The 19780-nt window shown below is 45.7% G+C and overlaps 1 protein-coding gene across 1 annotated transcript in view; it reads left to right on the top strand.

The window, feature by feature from the left end:
* Positions 1-3790, top strand: part of LOC119440427 (nascent polypeptide-associated complex subunit alpha, muscle-specific form) — a 37532-nt gene extending 33742 nt beyond the window's left edge. Inside the window, exon 5 of the mRNA XM_037705340.1 lies at positions 3488-3790. Within this exon, the coding sequence (XP_037561268.1) occupies positions 3488-3790 (303 nt within the window). The remainder of the gene's footprint in view (positions 1-3487) is intronic.
* The last annotated feature ends 15990 nt before the right edge of the window (positions 3791-19780 follow it).

A 19780-nucleotide genomic window follows, 5' to 3' on the forward strand; every position in this document is an offset into this window, starting at 1 on the left:
ACCACAAAGATAAAGTTATAAGTGCGTAGTTTTATATGTTTTCACTCCTCTATTATAGTAGAACGTATAGAGTTATTTCTAGTAGTAAAAACATAAATATGCCAGAAAGAGGATGGGAAAACGGCGCCGCGGTAGCTCAATGGTAAGAGCATCGCACGCGTAATGCGAAGACGTGGGATCTTTCCCCACCTGCGGGCAGTTGTCTTTTCATCCATATTCATTTCCAATAATTAGTCATTTCTTTAATTCAATTAGTAAGTACAAGTAATTTCTCCTCAGATGTTGTCCTTGGTGTCTTTGTTCGTTGGCTTCTTATGATATGATTTATAAAAAAAATGTGGGCAGCTTGCACTAGTGGTGCAAGGCTGGAGTAAACAGCGGAGCTAGTGATCGACCTAGCTTCTTCCAGGTTTTACTAGGCTTGGCTAAGTTTTCCTAGGAAATGCCAAGTGCTGCTAGGCATGGTATTCCGAATCGGCTCGCCGCCGACGCGCAGATTCTCGCTTGGCCGCGCGACGTGCTTCAAGATGAGCGGCTTCTTCTTCGGGTGTCCGGATCTTCTTTGGTCGTCCCATGTCAAGGCTACATGTACTCGTAACAGAGTCAACGAGAGTTCTGCAGCGGTAGCGGCGGCTCCGAGCTTAATCTTCCCGGTGACGTCACGGCCAAGCTGCGCCTCCACACTTGCCGGGGCGTGGCTGGTCGAAACCTGCCGAGCTGCCGCCAGAGGCGCCGGCAGCAGTCACGGACACCTCGCGCGTTCGGCGCGAACGCGGAGAATCGTGGACAGCGTCGGCAGCAGCTCTGCGCGTTGCCTCGTTAAAGTATACTAGAATATCCTCGTTCATGCTGCTACAATTTCTCTCTCTCTCTCTCGTTCTCATTTTCTCTTTCTCTCTCCCGAGCGTAGCGCGCGCCGCGCGCATGCTATCCTTCCTTCTCTTTAACGTCCCATGTCAAGGCAACATGTGCACGACGTGGAGAGGAGGCGAAGCACACGCCGCTCCGCGAGGTGGTTGCTAGGCAACGCGTGGTGACGTCATCGCCAGGCGCAGTTTTTCTGTTCGCACTACGCGGCCTAACCAAGAGCTTAAACAGCTCCGCTGTTAAAATCGGGACCCTCGGTTCCCTATCTTCTGGAACGAACAAGTACGACAAGTGCCGTCGTATCAAGTACGACGTCATTTTGAAAAATTCGCATGACGACGATTTATTTTTCTTCTGTAATTGGCTGGTGGAGTAACACAACCCCGTGCAGCCCGTGTGCCTTTGTTGCCAACTGCTGGTTCTTTAGGTTGTATCCTACTACAGTGTCACAGACCCCGTGAACGAGGCGCAGACGCCGGACCAAATTCCAAAGCCGACTTATCAGCTTCCGAAAATAATCCCACGAAAGCAAGGACAATTAAGAGTGGGTCCTCTGGTGCGCCAGCGAACGCCGGTTGCTGTTCAAAGACCGAGTCAGAGCCCAGAGTTGTCAAAACACAACAAAATATATTCTTCACACAAGGCAGTTACACACACACGTGCACGCTAGACAACACAATTCAGATGGGTATTAACAAACACAAGAAAATAATTCACGACAAGCACTAAGAGTCCAACACGTAAAGTACAAAATAAAAAGGAACACTAAGTGTCCAATCGTATTCACCCGTGCTGGTTGGTCTTGGAGTCAGACGGTCTCGGCGTAGCTCTGGGCAAATCTCGAAGAAGGAACTTCTTCCGGAAATGCAAACGCTGGATGAACTCGTTGACTAGCTTGCCGGGGAATCCCCTTCTTCCGCAGACGCTCGGTCTTCACGTTACATTACTTCACCGGTGCGGACTGAACTCGCACTGACGATTCTCGCACGGCGGTTATATAGCTTCCACAGGCGTTCTCGAACTTCCCTATCGGAGTCGTGATCTCGTAGCATGGCCAAAGCTTGGGAATCTTCGAGTCTTTTCTCGCACCTTCGACCGCCGTTGGAGTGTTGTCGAGGGGGGGTGATGACTCATGCTGTTGGCGCGCGCTCACGCGCTGTAGTCATCTCTGTCGACTCGCCCGGTGAGAAGGTGTCTCGGTGCGCGCGTGTGCTTTCTCTCTCTCCGGTTAACGTTGCTTCGTCGAGGCTCTTCTAGACGTCCAGGCGCCGTTGTTCGCGTTGTTGTTTGAGGCGTATGCGCTCTCTCCCTCTGTTGAAGTTGCCGCGGGGCCGGCGTGTTCTTTCGCTGGCTTGCGTGACACGGGGCGCGCGCTTGGATTACGCGCTCTTTTGTGACATACAGTAATAAACCTTCGTACGCCAAATAAGGGAAAATCGTCTTGGAGGAATAATTGTAGACCCATTTTCGTGTTGCCCTTTTAATGTCCCTTTAAACACAGGGCAATATTAGTTTTTGGCGCATGCACTTTCCAATTTAGTACCACAATTTGAAACAGAATTGCGGAATGATGCATAGAAAATCTGCAGCCTCACTGTTTATCCGTAGGCTTTTCGTAGATTTTCTTCCTTCTCAGTAACTCGCCCTTTCGACAATATTAAGTCTACGAACAACATAAGGTCTATAGACGAAAGTTATCAACTCTATTTCCTTCTGTTTGTCATCCGTAGTTTTGCGAATGAGCCTGCTTTTTAGAAACCCTAGAAATTAAACAAAATATATATACGCCTAGATTCGAAGCTGTCTATAGAGGGCGTTTCACTTAACTTGGGCTAAACTTTTAAAATATTCAAATGGCCACGTAGCTGGACAGAACCAAGGTAATTTTGTTTGCCATTGCTTGGAGATACCCAGATCTTTTTTTTTTTGCATTTCGGCTAATAAGATATTTAGTTTTAATTAATTAATCAACTTCTCAATCATATTGAGATGAAAGTGGCAATGAGAAAATCGTAGAGCAACATGAAAAACTCCCGATACAGCTTTCAACATAAAAGTGCTTTTCCGAGTGTGAAAGATGCCCACAAATACACGCGAAGTGCCTCGAGTGGCGCCAGTCGCGCGGCAATTTTGCGTGTATTAGCGGGCTTCTTTCACGCTCTGAAAAAAAAAAACTTTTATGATGCACGTATTGAGCAACATAAAGCTGTATCGGGAGTTTTATCTAATTATATTATTTGAGAAGTTGATTAATTAATTAGGACTAATTATGTAATCAGGTAGAAACAAAAAATAATAATCTGAGTATCTCCAAGCGACGGCAAACGACAGTACCTTGGTTCCGTCCAGCTACGAGGCATTTGCATACTTTTAAATCTTGGTACATGATAGTTGGGTCATCCTGTATACATTTTGTAGACTTCATAGAAAAGCATACCGAGATCGACTTTCTGCAAGCTTCCTGAACAATGTTCTTTAGGGGGTGCACATACCGCTGCTGCGTGCTGACAGGCATAATGGGGCTAATCAAAATAAATATGCCAGTGTTGCGACTGTTGCACTAACATCAACCTACAGCTAGCAGTACATCTACCGGCTGTTTGTACGCCCACAACTGCAGGCGGCAGCAGAACAAGAGGGCGGAGCCTCATCGAGCGAGGACGATGCCGTGTTCGGGTCTGTCTCATCGACGCTCGGCAAGCCTGCAAATAAAGCAAGCAGTGAGCGACACTGCTCAGACGCTGGCATTCAGCTACCGCAGACACCCTTGCAGCTGAGCCGGACGCCTTCGAGAACTGCTTCGTTAGAGCAACTGCCTACGGCGTGTGGTTTGAAGTCTACGAGAGAGAACCGCGTCAACACAGCATCCACTTCTGACAAGGTGTCTGGCGAGTCCGAAAAGTTCGATGATGCCAAATCCTGAAGACGACATGAGCGCAAAGTACGCTTGCAAAAGATTCGTGCGGTATATATTTGTAAGATTCTGGCTCTTGCGTCCGCTTGCAGGTTATTTGACAGTAAACGTTAGATAATAAACGTTAGGTCATAAATCTAAGGCACAATCACGTAGAATGATGGAGTAAGCCGTCCAAATGACAAAAATAAACGGAAGCTTTCGATAGCTCTACGATGGCTTCGACAAGGCTAAGCATTTCTGCTTCTTAATTAGTGGATTTTGGCACGTCTTCGTGGAGTCACTTGGTGCGATTTTTGTGGGCTACTGAGCACACAAAACACCGCAACAAGTTACAGGAGAGTTCACGGCTTCCAAGAAATCACAATTTTATGTGTGTGCATGCGTTGGCAAGTCATTTTGCACGGTCAATTTGCAGTGAAGCACGGGCTAAACGCACATTTAGTTAAGCAACTCGTATTACAAGTGAGAACAGCCAACCTGAATGTATCACCATTATTGCTTAGCTCGATTCATAATCAATAATGGGGACAAGTCTCTGACCATATTCCACAACTTCTTTTTTTAATTCAATTCAATTCAATTTTATTCACAACACACATACAAAGTTGTGTTGAAGGCTCCCCTGTCAAAAAAGCTGTAAGCATACAGCTTGACGGAGGCCAGGAGGGCCAATAATCGGCAGCAGTGTCAATGCATTGGTAATAGCATTAAATGACAATACATGAAGACACATGAATAAAACCCTATACCTATACTATAAGCAACAGTCACAACAATACCTACACCTATACTATAAGCGATACATTAATTTATATACTATGCATATCAATATATGCAAATACATGCACTACATACTAGATTCACTACTAACACATGCAAGTAATACTCGTATATAAGACGAGATAAATACAGTGGATCAATAAAATTAATCAAATACAAACATATTGCGCAATCGCCCATACAAATCATATATCATACAAAGCATGCGCGGTCAAACATATTTTTCTTTTGAATGAGTGGAACTATTATATATTTGGGATGTTGCCTCAAATATTCGGCTTATTTTTGGGCTACTTTCAGGGAAGCTATACCATTATTGAGCTCGTTTTGTTGGAGATAACCACTTGGTCTGATTTTATCTTGAAAATCTCAGTAGGATATTAAAGTACCCGGAGAACACGCACAAACAACTGACAAACACCTCAAAGACCAGCGGTGACTTCGACCTCATGTCTTGTTTGCGATCCTCAATCTTCGGTTGCAGAGCCTCAGAAATGCACTTTATTTGGTCTTAGGTTTCTGTTCTCAAATGATTTTGATTTGAGTAGATTGCAAAAGTTTGTAAGTGCCGAGATTTTGAGTCATTAAACCGTAGGTGATCTCATAATGCTGGAGTATGCCGTGCGTACATAAACGAAACGTATTGGCATCATCACAGCGTCTTCACTACAAGTTCTTATTGAAACATATTTTAATTCAGATAGTGAGTAATTCACGAACCATGCAGCTATCACAGTCGCTTCACAATTAACTTTGAAGCCATTTAGAGGTCAATATAAACAAGTGGCCCTGGCGACAAGCCATTCAGCGCGCATTTCGGGTGTTAAAGCCCAAGGTAGCCCCAATTACTTGAGCAATGTGCCTGCAATGCACAAAAACGTACCCTCTGCAACTCCTACACTTTCTCAACACATATATACTTCCAAGCATAAATGGCCCGCCGATCTGGAATTGTGCCACTCAATTTATAGACCAAACCAACTGGCCGAGCTACGAGATCACAAAGTGCGCGCAAATGTTTGGAAGAGCTAGCAGTGCGAGTGGTGGAGAAACTAGTGAGTGAATACTAAAATTCATGAGCCATTCTACTCTGTGAACGTGGATGAGCAGCGAAGCTGTTTAGCGCACGACACAAAGGTGACACAGAATTTTGAACAAGGTACGAACATATTTATTGTCCTGATCGGTGGTCATCGTGACGATAAGTACGCACACACATTCGCGTATCACCTCTGGCATTAAATCTGTCCGTCACGTAAGACGGACATACCCCCGTAAACGCGGCCTCCCTATTACGACGATAGAAGTGAAATTCTACGCTGGAATGATGGGCGGCAACGGAGCCATCTGTGGAAGAAGACGACGACGAACGCGTGAGCAGTCGCACGAGTTCGTTTGCGCGGCTGCGCCGAGGGGCGCCAACCCTTTCCCCTTGTTCCCCTTATCAAGTGCACACTACGTCACGCATTACGTCATACATTCACACAGACAGACACAGGTGGTCATTAAACCTAAAATCACTATATAAGAAAAGTACCGTCATCCTTTGATAAACGCCGCTTCTCTCTCTCTCTCCTGTATCTCCGATTGGACGATGATAGCGCGCGCTTTTCACTTCTTTATATTTTCTTTTTTTCCGCCTCAGAGCCATGTTGAAAGTCCTCTGCGCAGCCGCAGTCGCCGGCGGCGGCGGCGGCGCGCGCCCGGCCACGGCCGGGCTCGACTGGCGCGCGCGCTCGCTTCTTACGGCCTTCTCACCCGTCGGGGAAACAATGGGAGAGTTTCCCAGCACGTTTCGCCGCCCGTCGACGGGAAGGGGCGCTGCGACCCTGTCCCTTCTAAAGACCCTTCTACCCCTGCTCCGCGTACATGCGCTTGCCTTCGCGCTCGCACGATCGTTTTCCCGCGCATTTTATTCGGTGATCTGTCAGTGTTGTTCAGTATGCAGTAATTTGTGGGCTCCTGAAGACGGTCATACAGCCTTTAGTACGCGCTGCCACAGCCAAGACTTGGCGCCGTTCATTGCACATCGGTATATAACTGCTGTGTGATGGTGTATTGCTGTCTTCCGTATTGCAAGTCCCGTTCCGGGAAAACACCCGGTGTTTCTTTTCACCAGTTCCCAAGCAATGATCGAGTTTCTAGCGCTTTTGGACAAGATAGCGTCAACTAATAAAGGGGAATTATAAGATGGACATAGCAAAGATCGTAGCCTTCTCCTCCTGATACGCTACTCGGCAAATACATAATTTCACTATAACTCCTTTTTCCTCACGCAGCAACTCTTTTAAGCATTCTTTTTTTCCGCGCACATTAATGGACTGGAACCAGCTAAAAAATGACGTCGTCTCTGCGCCAACATTAACTTTTTCCTTATCATGTTTACAGTGACATTATTTTGTTTGTGCCAAGTTTCCAGTGACAGTGTTTTACTTCTTTAGTGCAACGTTGCATGTGCCCAATCTGTACGTTTTGTATTTATTCAAATAACAGTTTTTTATTAGCCTGTGCATTTTCTGTACATACCAATGTATTCGTTATGCTTGTACCAGCCTGCTAAAATCACCGCATGGTGATTGCAGTATTTATAAAATAAAAATAAATAAATAATAGCGTTTTCTTTTTCGAGAAAGCCTCCGAACACCTGCCACGCAGGAGTGTACTAGAAGTACTCGAAAGAGCAGTCCAGCCCTAGTATACAACGCGCTCCCATCTTGAGCTGCCCTGAAGGTGTTGACGACAGTCATGCGATACGATCCGCAAATCTAATTTCCGAGAAGTTTCTGAGAATACTCCTTGTAAATCAGTCAAACCAACTGACTGACGAAAACGACAAGCCTTCGGCCTCTGTACACAAGCCGCCAAGGAAACACTTTATAGATTGTAATTGTGAATAAGACACATTTGTGAGCTACTGTGTCCGCAAGAGTTTTCGCCTGAAAGTATGGCAGCCACTGTAAGTGCATACGAGCAATAAATATTTATTTTCATTCCTCAAAATGCATTTGATGGCGGAGAGCTGTTCTCCCGGCGCATGCATCCCCAGTGAATTTAAAGAAGCTAGATGTATTAATATGGTTACACTGTATCCATTTATAAGAAGCCTAGATGAACCATTTACGCGTCCTCTACAATTAGGCGACTTGTTCTTGAATGCACGGTGAGGTAAGAAGCGCGCCCGACCCAATCTTCCAGCGTTGCGCGCGCTGCACAGATCGGCTGGGAGCAGCTGAGCAAGAGGGTGGGGTCGCAGCGCCCCCCTCCAAGCAGTGGCGATAGGCATGAACTAGCCCCGATGCGAAGGCCGTAAGAAGCGAGCGCTCGCGCCAGTCGAGCCCGGCCGTGGCCCGGCCTGAAAGCTTCAACCTGGACTTTCTAGGTGCGCCACCGTCGACTTGGCTTTCGAAAGCAAAAAGTAAAGAAAAAAGCAAGCGCTTTAGGAGATGAGGCGGCGGAGGAAAGAGTAGATGGCGGTACTTTTCTTATATAGGGACTTTAATTAAACCGAGCTCCGACGCGAGCGGCGATATGCGTTTGCTTTTGTTGTTGGCTCTTTCCCTCTCACTTTTTATGGGAGAGTTTTCCCGCGCGGGCGCCATACAATCCCGGATCCTACTCTCTGAAAGACGTTTACACCCTTTGGGTCGTATATCTTGTCCGCAAACAATCGTCATCTGTCTTGTCCGCATTTCCTTTCTTTAACACACATTCATTCATTCATTTCTTTAACGCTGCCACCCCGGTACTTCCTCGTCACGAAAGGCTTGCGCGTTATCAGCGTGACAGAGCATTCTCGGCAGGAAAGCAGCGAGCGCCGAGTTTTCAAGAAAGGAAACGCAAGCAAGGCAGATGACGATTATTGTTTGGGGACAAGATACGACCTAAAGGTTGTAAAGTGTTGCCATAGACAGCATCGCTGTATAATATATAATTAGTACTAACTTACTAGAACATCCATTTCTTTGCAGCTGTGCATTTCCCTTTCCTCTTGTCACTGCAATTTGTCTTGTACGATCATACAAGCACATCGAGCTACAGGTGGCAGTACCGTCGCCGCATTAGTGTGGATAGGGGATCGGCGGCACGATTTAACCCGACTTTATGCTTATGAAACGCGCTGACTACTGTCAACTGATTATATATTACCCTCCGATGCCACATTTTTGCACGAAATGCGCTGCAGGTATTAAGTACAAACTGCCATTCACCGGGGGACAGCTCGCACTCAGCCCAACAATGTGTTTCAGCACTTCATTAGGGCTTTTTGAGCATGTTTCGCTGGCGTTCCGCGCCTGCTCTGCTAAAATTGTTGTGCAACTCATTATTACCGCATTCTCTGCGAATCGTGCACTGGTTATAGAAAAGTCAGCCTACCTGTACAACGAACTTAAAGTAGCAAGGTAACACGCACTTTACATCACCAATTTTAGGCATACATCTCTTGTTTCTTTCCTTTTTATTTCGTTGCAAAACGCGCACACTTAATGAGTTCAATTAAACAAGCTAAGCCATTATGAGTGACCGCACGTTAGGAGGATTGCCACTTTTTTTTTCAGAAGAGAACATTTTTATTCCAATGACACTAAAAACGCGCGTTGTTTAAGCACAAAGCTATCATTGCATGGTTACGCGCAAAGTTGTATTCTTTGAGAGGCTAAATCATTAGGTTATTTCATTCCAACTAATAATGGCCGCTGTTTCCGTCCAGCTAACAACCCCACACTGAAGAGCGAAAGAGAATTATAGTAACCGCCTTTCAACTCAGTGTTATGATGTCCTGCGTCTAAGACTGCTGTCACACGTATCTTCACGAATATCATATTTTAGCTTTCCTGTTGTAGCAGCGACTCAAAACTCAAAAGCCCACGATTTACTTGCGAATCAAAATAAGTTCACCTTCGAGGCATCGGAACACATATTAAAAGCCGCCGCGTAACCAAGGCTATTTAATTGTGCCTCGTAATCAGATCATGGTTTTGGCACGTAAAATACCAGAATTAACCACTAAGCGAAAGACATGCGATTATCGCAATTATCATCATGCAGTTATCGTAATATACAGTGTATGACACGATAGCGTTTGCTGACATTTTTTTTTCTACTGCTCAGTGATCACAGAGATTCATATTAGAAAGATTTTAACTGCGCTATGAACAGGGACAAAGGAGGACGAAAAAGACAACACGTGTGCAGCCCAACTAGCCCAACTTGGTGCACTACATCACAGAGATTGCGGAGTAATCGACATCCCGACAAGTCGATAAAGCACGGCATTCACGTATCACAGAAACGACTTGATTTATTTAAAACAAGGGATAATATTTTCTGTGGTTTACTCCACACACAACGCGACAATAGACCTTTCCTGGGGTACGTCACACCGCACCGGCGACGTCACAGCGTGACGTCACCGGCGCACGTGCACTGTAAAACAATTTACACCCTTAAAAGGGGAAAATGGTGTAAATGTGTCTACAATTCACACCCTAACACCGTTTTTCAGTGTTAGGGTGTGAGTTATAGACACATTTACAGCCTTTTTCACATTTAAGGGTGTAAATTATTTTACAGTGTGCGGTCACCCTTGTTGGCAAAAACAGTCGCGCAGTAGTTGGTGTAGGTGGGCGCCACATGGACGCGTGTTTTTATTTATTTTATTTAGTTCTTTAGTTTTACGTGAACCTCCACAATTCTTTTGCCAGCCAGATTAGCAGTAATGTGTGTCGGAGAACATCGGCGTGTGGTAAACTGCGTGATGAAAATGTGGCGACGCTGGCCTTTTTTACTTGCGAACGTGAACCTCGCAGTGGTGGTCTGTGATGGATTGTGCAACGAAGATTATCGGCTTTTTCATGGAAGTGTGGTGCCACATTTGTTGTGGTAAAGTGTGCGGCGAGAACAACGACGATATCAGCTTATCTTTGCGTAGGGAAACGGACCACATTATGTGTGTGTGTACGTGTGTGTACGACGCGATTAGCAATACATCTCGCTTGCGAGACTGTGGACGCGTGTTGAGTGTAATAAAACCAGTCGTAGTGATCATGCGCCGACAGAACTTCAGGACCCGTAATTATTGAACAGGTGACAATGAATAATGAGACGTGATGATTAGTGAGCGCATGTATTTGGGGGCCATCCGCGCTGTGTGCTGAAAGAAAAAATATGAAAAAAAAAAAACTTTCGTTTGAACATAATCTATCGACTGAGAGTTATGACTACAAATGAGCTCCTACGATGTTTTGAACACTGCCGAAGCTGCGTGTATGCATTCAACCACGGAGAATTCCCAAAAGGCAAACCATGCACTGAAATTATCGCGACTTAACGCAGATCTATCTCACGGGTCTTAAGTAAAATTGAACTTTCTTTTTTTTTTCTTTATTGGTGTATTCACCTTTATGGCACGGACTTTATGCCATGACGATTCACATAGACATGCAAAAGTTGGGTCTTGTAAAGTTGAGAGCAGCAAAGGAGGCAGCAGACACAACGAAGTTACCGCGCAATGGATTATGTACTTATTTAAGATTTTGCTTTGTGCATTCACATGACCGAGACTAATAATAAGAATTAAATTATGGTGTTTAACATCCCTCAGCTGCACAGCGGCTTGTGGGGGACAGTGTAACGAAAGACTCCGGATTAATTTTGTCCACCTAGGGTAGCTTACCATGCTCCTATAGCAGGGTAATAAGTTTTTCTGTATTTCTCCCTCATCTGAATTTAGGTGCCGCTACTTGGTACAGCTCCACTGAGCCGCCGTGTAATTGTATAGACGAAGTTCATCTTGTATATCGTTTAAAGCTAATGTAAATGGGGCGCAAATCAGTGCATTCACGACAATGCAATACAAATTTGTGTTCGAAGACCAGTCATTTAGCGAAGTATCACTTTGTCACCGCGAGAATGTGCATCATCTGTGATAAAATGTTCGTTTTCGAGGCGTAATAGATTTTTGTGGATGTTAATTTTGATCTACGGAAGAGGCTCACTTATACGAAATCACACGCTGACTTACGGGAACCATGCACTCTGCAACAACGCTACGCTGTTGTACCAGTAAAACGGGGATTATTATACTTCCTAAGCACAGTTCGTAAATGCTGTCACTTGAAAAAATAGCAATATGCCGGACTTACGATCGCGGCAGCTGATATAGAAGCAGCGTTCTCATGCGGAGAGAATGCAGGGGCGGTATTCTGTAAGAGTCTACCTAGTGGACTGTCCAATTCGGCGACCGTTGATTCGCTGCTGCTTGACGCGCAGGAAGGAGACTGGCTGGCATCTTCCGGCACGTCAAACAGCAGCGAATCAACGGTCGCGGAAATGGACAGTCCACTAGGTAGACTCTTACAGAATAGGTGAGGCGTAAACTCGTAAAGGCTCATGGGAAACGTCGTCTGCTCGGCGCTTCCGGCTCAACCGCTGACGGTTCCGGCGCGCAATTTTCCGTTCGCGGGGCCGGTCGCGTTTGCTCTCTGTGCACTTTCATCATAAAGTATCGCCCACGCTGCAAATATCTAGAGCCCGTGACGTACGCATCGATGACTGACCATTATATCTGAGCTTAGGCAGTCATTTAAAATATTTTTTTTCTAGCCGAATTGACAGAACACGTGAATTAGGTATGCGTGCTGTCACAGTCGCGGGTTTATCTTGAATGACGAATCGCACTTCCTTGTTCTTAAGTGAATTCTGTTCGGATCAACAATGGGAGTGATCTTGTAACATTTCAATGGTGAATATCAGATTTGGGCTAGAGCCCGTCGTATACACTAACGTGTTTGCCTTTGATCGTAGTCCTTGATAAATCGCGTTGAGCAAGCGCGCACAGCTAAGAAACTTGGCTTTACTTAAAAAAAAAAAAAGATACCCACACACGTGTAGCTTTTCGAACTTTTATGCCACTGATAACGTAGATGCTTGGACCAGTTGGTATGACATACAAGGAATTTTATATCATTTTACAGTGAACCTTTATAGGTTTTGCGACGTTTATCATGCATGTGTTGTTTTCTACAATAACTTGCTGTCCACGTTACTGATAATATTTCATGGAACATGTTTAATAACCAAACGTTAACGACGCGATCGGCATGGTTTAACGATATTTTAACGTAGTATCTCTTTCTGCAACTTCACCAAAACATTCGTTATAAAAGTGTACAGAAATTTATAACACATTTTAACGCGATCCAAGCTGCAGTATACCCCTTGTGTTTGGGACACTTTGTGATAGTTGTGTAAGATATGGAACGCAAGGTATGCTAGAAGCGTTTGTCGACTGCAGTTGACTTCCGCGCACGCTTGAGTCTGTCTTAATATGCTTTCGACGTCTCTTTATAAGTAATATTGCAGCTTTGTGATCGTTAGGCTAATGTTTCTCGTCTTGTGCACCTTTCACAAAACATACGAGAAAAATTACGGTCTACGCTTTTTAAATCCTTCCACTACACCTTGCTCATCTTGCATGCATCTAGCACTAAATTAAGGTCGCTATACTATGCAAGGTATTCGCTTAAATGTTGTTCCAAGACATTCGTGTCAAGAAAAAGCTATTGATTGGAACCGCCTGCCCGCTTCTAACGCCTCCACTACTAAACCATGCATGTTTGATCAAATCAGCCTAGTGAAACTTAGATGTAAACTCACATGGCGCGATGGGTCGAACAATTTCTGCACGCACGTCGCAGAGCGATTTCCGCTGAAGCTTCGGTTGGTTTGACAGCGCGTTCCGTCGACGACGCGAATCGCACCTCCACGAACACACAACGTGCTTCGCTACAAGTAAAACCACGTGGAAACGTCCAAATATAAATGTGTTTCGTCATTTGAAAAAATGATATATTTTTAAGTTTAAATGCGTTGAGCTCTTTACGATGTTAGTCTGCAACCGCGCGTGAACGTCAACCAGCAGTATACGTCGCTAGTGCGGCGCGTTCGGTATACCTTTTGCGTAAATATGAAGCCACAATCTTCTCCTGAGAGTATAGTCTGCGACGCGCCATTGAGTGTGTACACGGACAATTGTAGCGAAGAGGTTCCGACGGGCAAGTAAAAAATGAAATCAGATCCCTATTACATACCGTGCAGATGGAATCCAGCGAAGCTGTGGTGGTTAATTCTGTCGTGGCACGAACAGAATTCACTTTAGAACAAAAAAGTGCGATTCGTCATTCAAGCATAACCCCGCGACTGTGACAGCACGCAACCTAATCAACGTGTTCGGTCAATTCGGGTAGAAAAAAATATTTTAAATGACTGCCTATGCTCAGATATAATGGTCAGTCATCGATGCGTACGTCACGGGCTCTAGATATTTGCAGCGTGGGTGATACTTTGTGATGAAAGTGCACAGAGAGCAAGCGCGACCGGCCCCGCGAACGGAGAATCGTGTGCCGGAACCGTCAGCGGTTGAACCGGAAGCGCTGAGCAGACGACGTTTCCCGTGAGCCTTTACGAGTTTACGCCTCACCTATACCGCCCCTGGTCGCATGAACGTTTTTTGCCAACCAGCGCCCGCTTCGGAGGCGCGGCAGAGGTGCGGGGCCCCGCAGTGACGTCACGCTGTTTGCAAACGGAGAGGTCTATAAAATTGGTATGATTGTGGCGAATGGAGGCTGTGAGGGTCACACATCGCGCGCTCGACATGAGATATCTTACTACAGCGCGAAGACAACAACGCAAGGCTGTAGATGCTTGCATACATCGTCATAAAATGCATTCCAGCTTTTACGGCCGCGCTACAACCATGGAATAGATGGTCTTTAAATATACGCACATGTAAACTTGTAGGGCGTAGTAAACTACGCGCGGCATCCGTGGTTCTGCCAGCGCCCGCCAGGCGGCGACTGTGCTTAATCTCGAGTCCAGGTGTAGAATGTGCTATGCTCACAATGCTTGGCCTTGCAATTTTGATTTCTTCTCCATGTTCTTTTAAACATGCTCACATTCAAGAAAACTTTCTGACGATGTTAGCTTTCATTTTCGATAATGCACATCTGTGTGCCCTGGTTGATATATGTTGCAGAAAGGTTATCAGTTACAAAAAACAAGGGCAAGACATATATCTATCTATATCTATATATATATATATTGACGTATGAATATGTGCGACAAGAGTCTCCTGCAGGGGTTATATAGCATTTCTTGTGAGAAATATTCATCGATTTTTGAGCATCTGTAAGGCCCAGATAAAGCAGCATAAATTGCCACAGCAATGTTATGATAGCTTGAAAAGCAAGTATTGTCTTCAACAACAAACTTTTTTTTTTAATTCGCACATGGACAAAAAGACGCAACAAAAATTCTTCTTCTTTCTGAGGTTTAACGTGCCAAAACCAGTTCTGATTATGAGGCACGCCGTAGTGGAGGGCTCCGGATTAATTTTGACCACCTGGGGTACTTTAACGTGCACTACAACGCAAGCACACGGGCGTTTTTGCATTTCGCCTCCATCGAAATACGGCCCCCGCGGCGGGGATTCGATCTCGCGATCTCGTGCTCAGCAGCGCAACGCCTTAGCTGACTGAGCCACCGCGGCGGGTCACAAAAAAAAATGCTTAGCTAACGATCTATGCCACCTACCATCACAAAACTGTTAACAGGATCGGCACTGGATCAATTTTCGGATTGCACGATACGTCCAAACAAGATCTGTTAAGGCCAAACTACACGTACGCGTGCCGGCGCGCAAAAGCTCGCGCCCGCGCGCTTTGCTTTTGCCGCGCTTCGCGAGGAATGGATGTTTGAACCTAAAGGACGAGCGCCAGCGCGCGTCCACTCGGCTCATATTTTCGCCTTGGTGGAGATCGCTGTGGGGCGATCGCCTGACCACGTTCAGAGACCTAACACAACACTACAGACTCGAAAGACGCAAATTCCCGCCACCGCACGTTAAATTAAACAGGAAAGAGGCCGTAAACTTGCGCGTACTGCAAACACACAGTTACCCTAGCCCGGCCGTCTTACGCCACTGTTACCCGAGCTCATACCCGACTGATGCGTGTAAAGCGTGCGGACACAGAGAAAGACTGCGACACATGCTCTGGGAATGTGCCGGCAACAACGGTACTGAAACCGCCGCCGTTCGCGACGCGCCCAAAACGGCAGGCGTTACTAGAATAAAGGAAGCCTCGAGCTCGCTCATTCCGGCGCCCGCCGTTGCCCCGGCTGCTGGGGCCGCCGAGGACCTTCTCCGTCGGCGTCGCGGCCGCTGGGAGGCGGCCCTGAAAAGTTCGGAGCTGGAAGACCAGCTCTGGGCCATCCGGCAAGCCGAAGATGCCGTCGGAGTCCAAGGACTTCGAGCCGACACCTGAGGCCACTAAAAGCAAAGTGCCGGCTTTTAAATAAAGTTTATTTCTCCTTCTTGGCAGAGATCGTTACGCGATGGAGAGGTCCAAAGGGCTATCATCCGACAAGCAAGACGGCGCGCGGAAGCCAGTGGGGCCCTTGCCTAGGGGCTCCACCCATTGAGCGTTCTATTCTTCAATACATACAACGAGCTCACAAAACATTTCTATCTCAGCCGAAGAGAATTTAGCACTCAACACCCCACATTAAAAAGGCCACAGACACTTACTTTAAGACTGCTACAAACAAACACTTATCCCACACCAAGAAGACTACATTTCTACATGGCAGACGAATATCCTAACACACAGTGTGCAGACTGCAATGCACCGCTTGACTTAGAACATATGCTCTGGTCGTGCAACCGAACCAACGAAAAGTTAGCCAAGGATCGGGACAGGCTAAAGGCCGCGATTCGCAGCCCGGACCTGACCGAGGAACTATGGGCCGTCAGCATGCCCACGACGCGGCCAAAAGGCTCTGCCTGCCGGTCCCAACGTGCTGGCAGCCCACTTTGTGAGGCAACTCACAACTTGCAGGACCTAATAAATGTTTTCCTTCCTTCCTTCCTTCTTCAATAAAGTTGTTCTACTACTACTACTACTACGCGATGGCAATCTCCGCACGCGCCAGCGCATAAATCTTGACGTCGTATTTCGCGCAGGGTTCATTTGCAGCTTGTTGCTCTGACCTCTCCGAGGGTTTGCGGTGATAATCACGTTGCGTGATCACAATTCCAAATAATGTTCGGTCTTATTTTTCTTGGGCAACATATTATAGAGAAGAGCGGAAGCAGCATTATTATTGCGTCTTTGGTTATAGACGCTCGTTAGACACGCTTATAACACTGTAGAGGACTTGCATATGTAATTTATTGCGAAATTCCCAATTGCCCTTCTATTTTCAGCTTTACCTACACATCACCAATTACCTTGTCCGTACAGTCGCCAAACAAAGAAGCTGCCTCCTTTAGTTCAGTGAGGACACCAGGTGAACCTAATATCACGCATGAAAAAGTAAAAAAAAAAGGAGGAGGGTTAAATAATTATTTGTAACGCTTCTAAATAAGCCAGAAACATTAAAACTACGCGACAAATCGCATTAAAAATTATGCCTATTCTTTCAAAGCATAAAATAACTGAAACGCACAGTTCTTTCAAACATTGGGAAACCTAGCTAATAACAGCAGCGTACGTGATACTTTCGAATAGTAGTCGCCTAAAATTTTTTAAAGCTGTATTTGATGAACACGCATTTACCATCGCACATAAACTTGGCCCATTGTTCCCCCCTATGTTCGCAAAATTTTGACCTCAGTTGTAGTTGTATTTATACCAGCGCAGCCGTCTAAGCGCTACACCGCTCTTAAAACAGACTAATAACGATGGACCACTTGCATACGTATTCCCCTGGAAAAAGCGTATTTAACGCACCGATTTGGAACATTACCTACACATAACCCACATACCATGCCCCTAATTTCCCCCAGATATAAACAAGATGCCTTGTTTAGCTCATCGGGGACACCGGAGAAGCAAACTAAGAATCCCGAGTTATGCACGAAAACATGTGAAAAAAAAAAAAGAAGGTTCAATATCTGCAACACTTGCATTTAAAGGAGACTTAGAGATTGGCTCAGGGTAAGACGGACCTTTTAAAAGCGGCACACCGCCACCTCCGAAGAATACCCCCTGAAGAAGGAGCCGAATTGGTTCCGCAACGTCGGGCTAGTAAATTTCCTTATTTGGTTGGAGTCAATCTCTAAGTCTTAATCAATTTTCCCAACCAGACAGGTAATTCTGTCGAAATGTTTAGCTTCAAGCATTTAAAGGAGGAAAGTGAAAGCTTTGCAATGCGTTGTGCTTAAAATTCTTCCCATCTTCATGGAATTACAAGTCAGTGTCATCGTGCTGTTGTTTTAGGAGTCTGGGAGACATTTCGATTAGCGGCAGTTATGACACCATGGAACGCTTCAATGAGTAAATTTCTACAAAGGCTGTAAAGAACCTACACAGAATAGACATTTATCGCTCGTCATTCAGAACACTGCTTCGTACTTCGAATAAATATAAACACCGTGCCCCCCAGAGTTTACCGAGGATACCAGGGGAAAACAACTAAATGTCGTGTATAACACATAGAAATTAGGAAAAGGCGAGTATTCATTAACTGTTTTCAGAGCGCATAAGCAACCTACACAGTTAAAACTTTGGGTACACGCCACCAAAAAGTGGCCCTCTTTCTTCAAAATTTGCTCCTGCCGGTAAACAAGTAATAGTGTAGCTCGTATTTATAAACAGGCTGCAAATGAAAACGACAAAATCAGAAGCGACACGTGCCTTTAGAAAAAAATACAAGTCAGTGTTCTCAAATTCAATTCAGTCTAATGGCGCTGCACGCTCGACCAAGATCATTTTCCACGCATCCCAAACAACAACTGAACTTTTATTCACTCCGAAGCTCCGAAGAAAAATGACGTGGTTCCTCGCGCATGCGCTCTTGGCATTGCGCACGGAAGCGCTGTTTCGTGGCGCTACACCTGTAAGAGGCTTGATTAGATTTTGATGGCGATAAGATACTGAGACTGAGACTGCAACGCTACGTTGGCAATCTCTGGACGGAGATCAAATAGTTCCAGCATTTGATAATCCAACGATTTTAGGCAAACCAATCGTTGGGCGCTGCTGATTATAATACTTTATCCGCACGTCACCCTCGCCCGCAGGTTAAATATAAAAAGCTGTTTGTGTTTTCAAATATGGATATAGCGGTCACAAAAAACTGGGCATGATAGCGCAAGCTGACATTTGTTAGGACGGGAACAATTCCCAGCGCCAGGCCTCCTCCGCAACGCGAGCGTGTATGGCAAATCCCGCGCATCGTCTGCTACAGCGCGTCTCTAGGAAGCACAAAGGCAATCCTCGCGACCCAAGCAGGGGATACGTAGTAAAGAAAAGCACTGCTTACGTGGTCACTCTATTAAGGAGGAAAATTTAGCTTCATCTGTAGTTTTCTTAGAGTTTCCAGTGTACAGCCGAAAATACCCGCTTTTAGCCCCCCCCCCCCCCCCCCCCCGGTAAATACGCCTATGTTTCTCGGACAGCAAGCATCACAGCACATGCCTCTCCTATCCGAAATGTAAACGCACCAGCTCACAGGACTGGAGCTAAGTTTTTCCTTCACTGGTGACCTATGCCTAAAGAATTCTGGAAGCAGTTTGACGAGAATTAAGGTCGACAGGAACAGAACTCTCACACTGACAGAGATATTCCATTATCTGTGACTGTTCGTTTAAGGCGATGCTGCATCCGCAATTGTAGGCATTCTCACAATAGACAGCCGCTAGCAAGACACCTTGGTGTCCTTGTTTGTTGGCTTCTTATGATACGACTAATAAAAATTGGGCCCTTCGTGTCCTTTCTTCTCGTTCACATCAGTACAATGTGCGACTTGGAAAAGTCCGCCCAAAATAGCACCACATCACAACGACAATGTAAGTACAATGCTGGGTATTTCCATTGAAAACATACAATGCAATGTCACTAATATGTCTACCCGAAAACTTTGCAAGCATTTCAGGTTTGGTCAGCAGTCAAACCTCCATGTAACAAATACGAATAAGTCAAAGCTCGATGATACGAATCTCACGGGGTAACGAAAAATATTCGTATTAGCCGAAATTCGTATCATCGAAACACAATTAAAACTACAGTCGAATCTCGATAATTCGAACTCGAAGGGGCCCGAAAATTTGTTCGAATTAAAAGGACGTATTTTTGAAATATTCGTGCACCATAGCACTATGCACGAACGGTGCGAGTCGTGAAATATAGCGGCGCGCAAGCGCATAGCAAGCGCGGG

Source organism: Dermacentor silvarum, chromosome 1 (genome assembly GCF_013339745.2).
Source record: "Dermacentor silvarum isolate Dsil-2018 chromosome 1, BIME_Dsil_1.4, whole genome shotgun sequence".
NCBI classification, from domain to species: Eukaryota; Metazoa; Arthropoda; class Arachnida; order Ixodida; family Ixodidae; genus Dermacentor; species Dermacentor silvarum.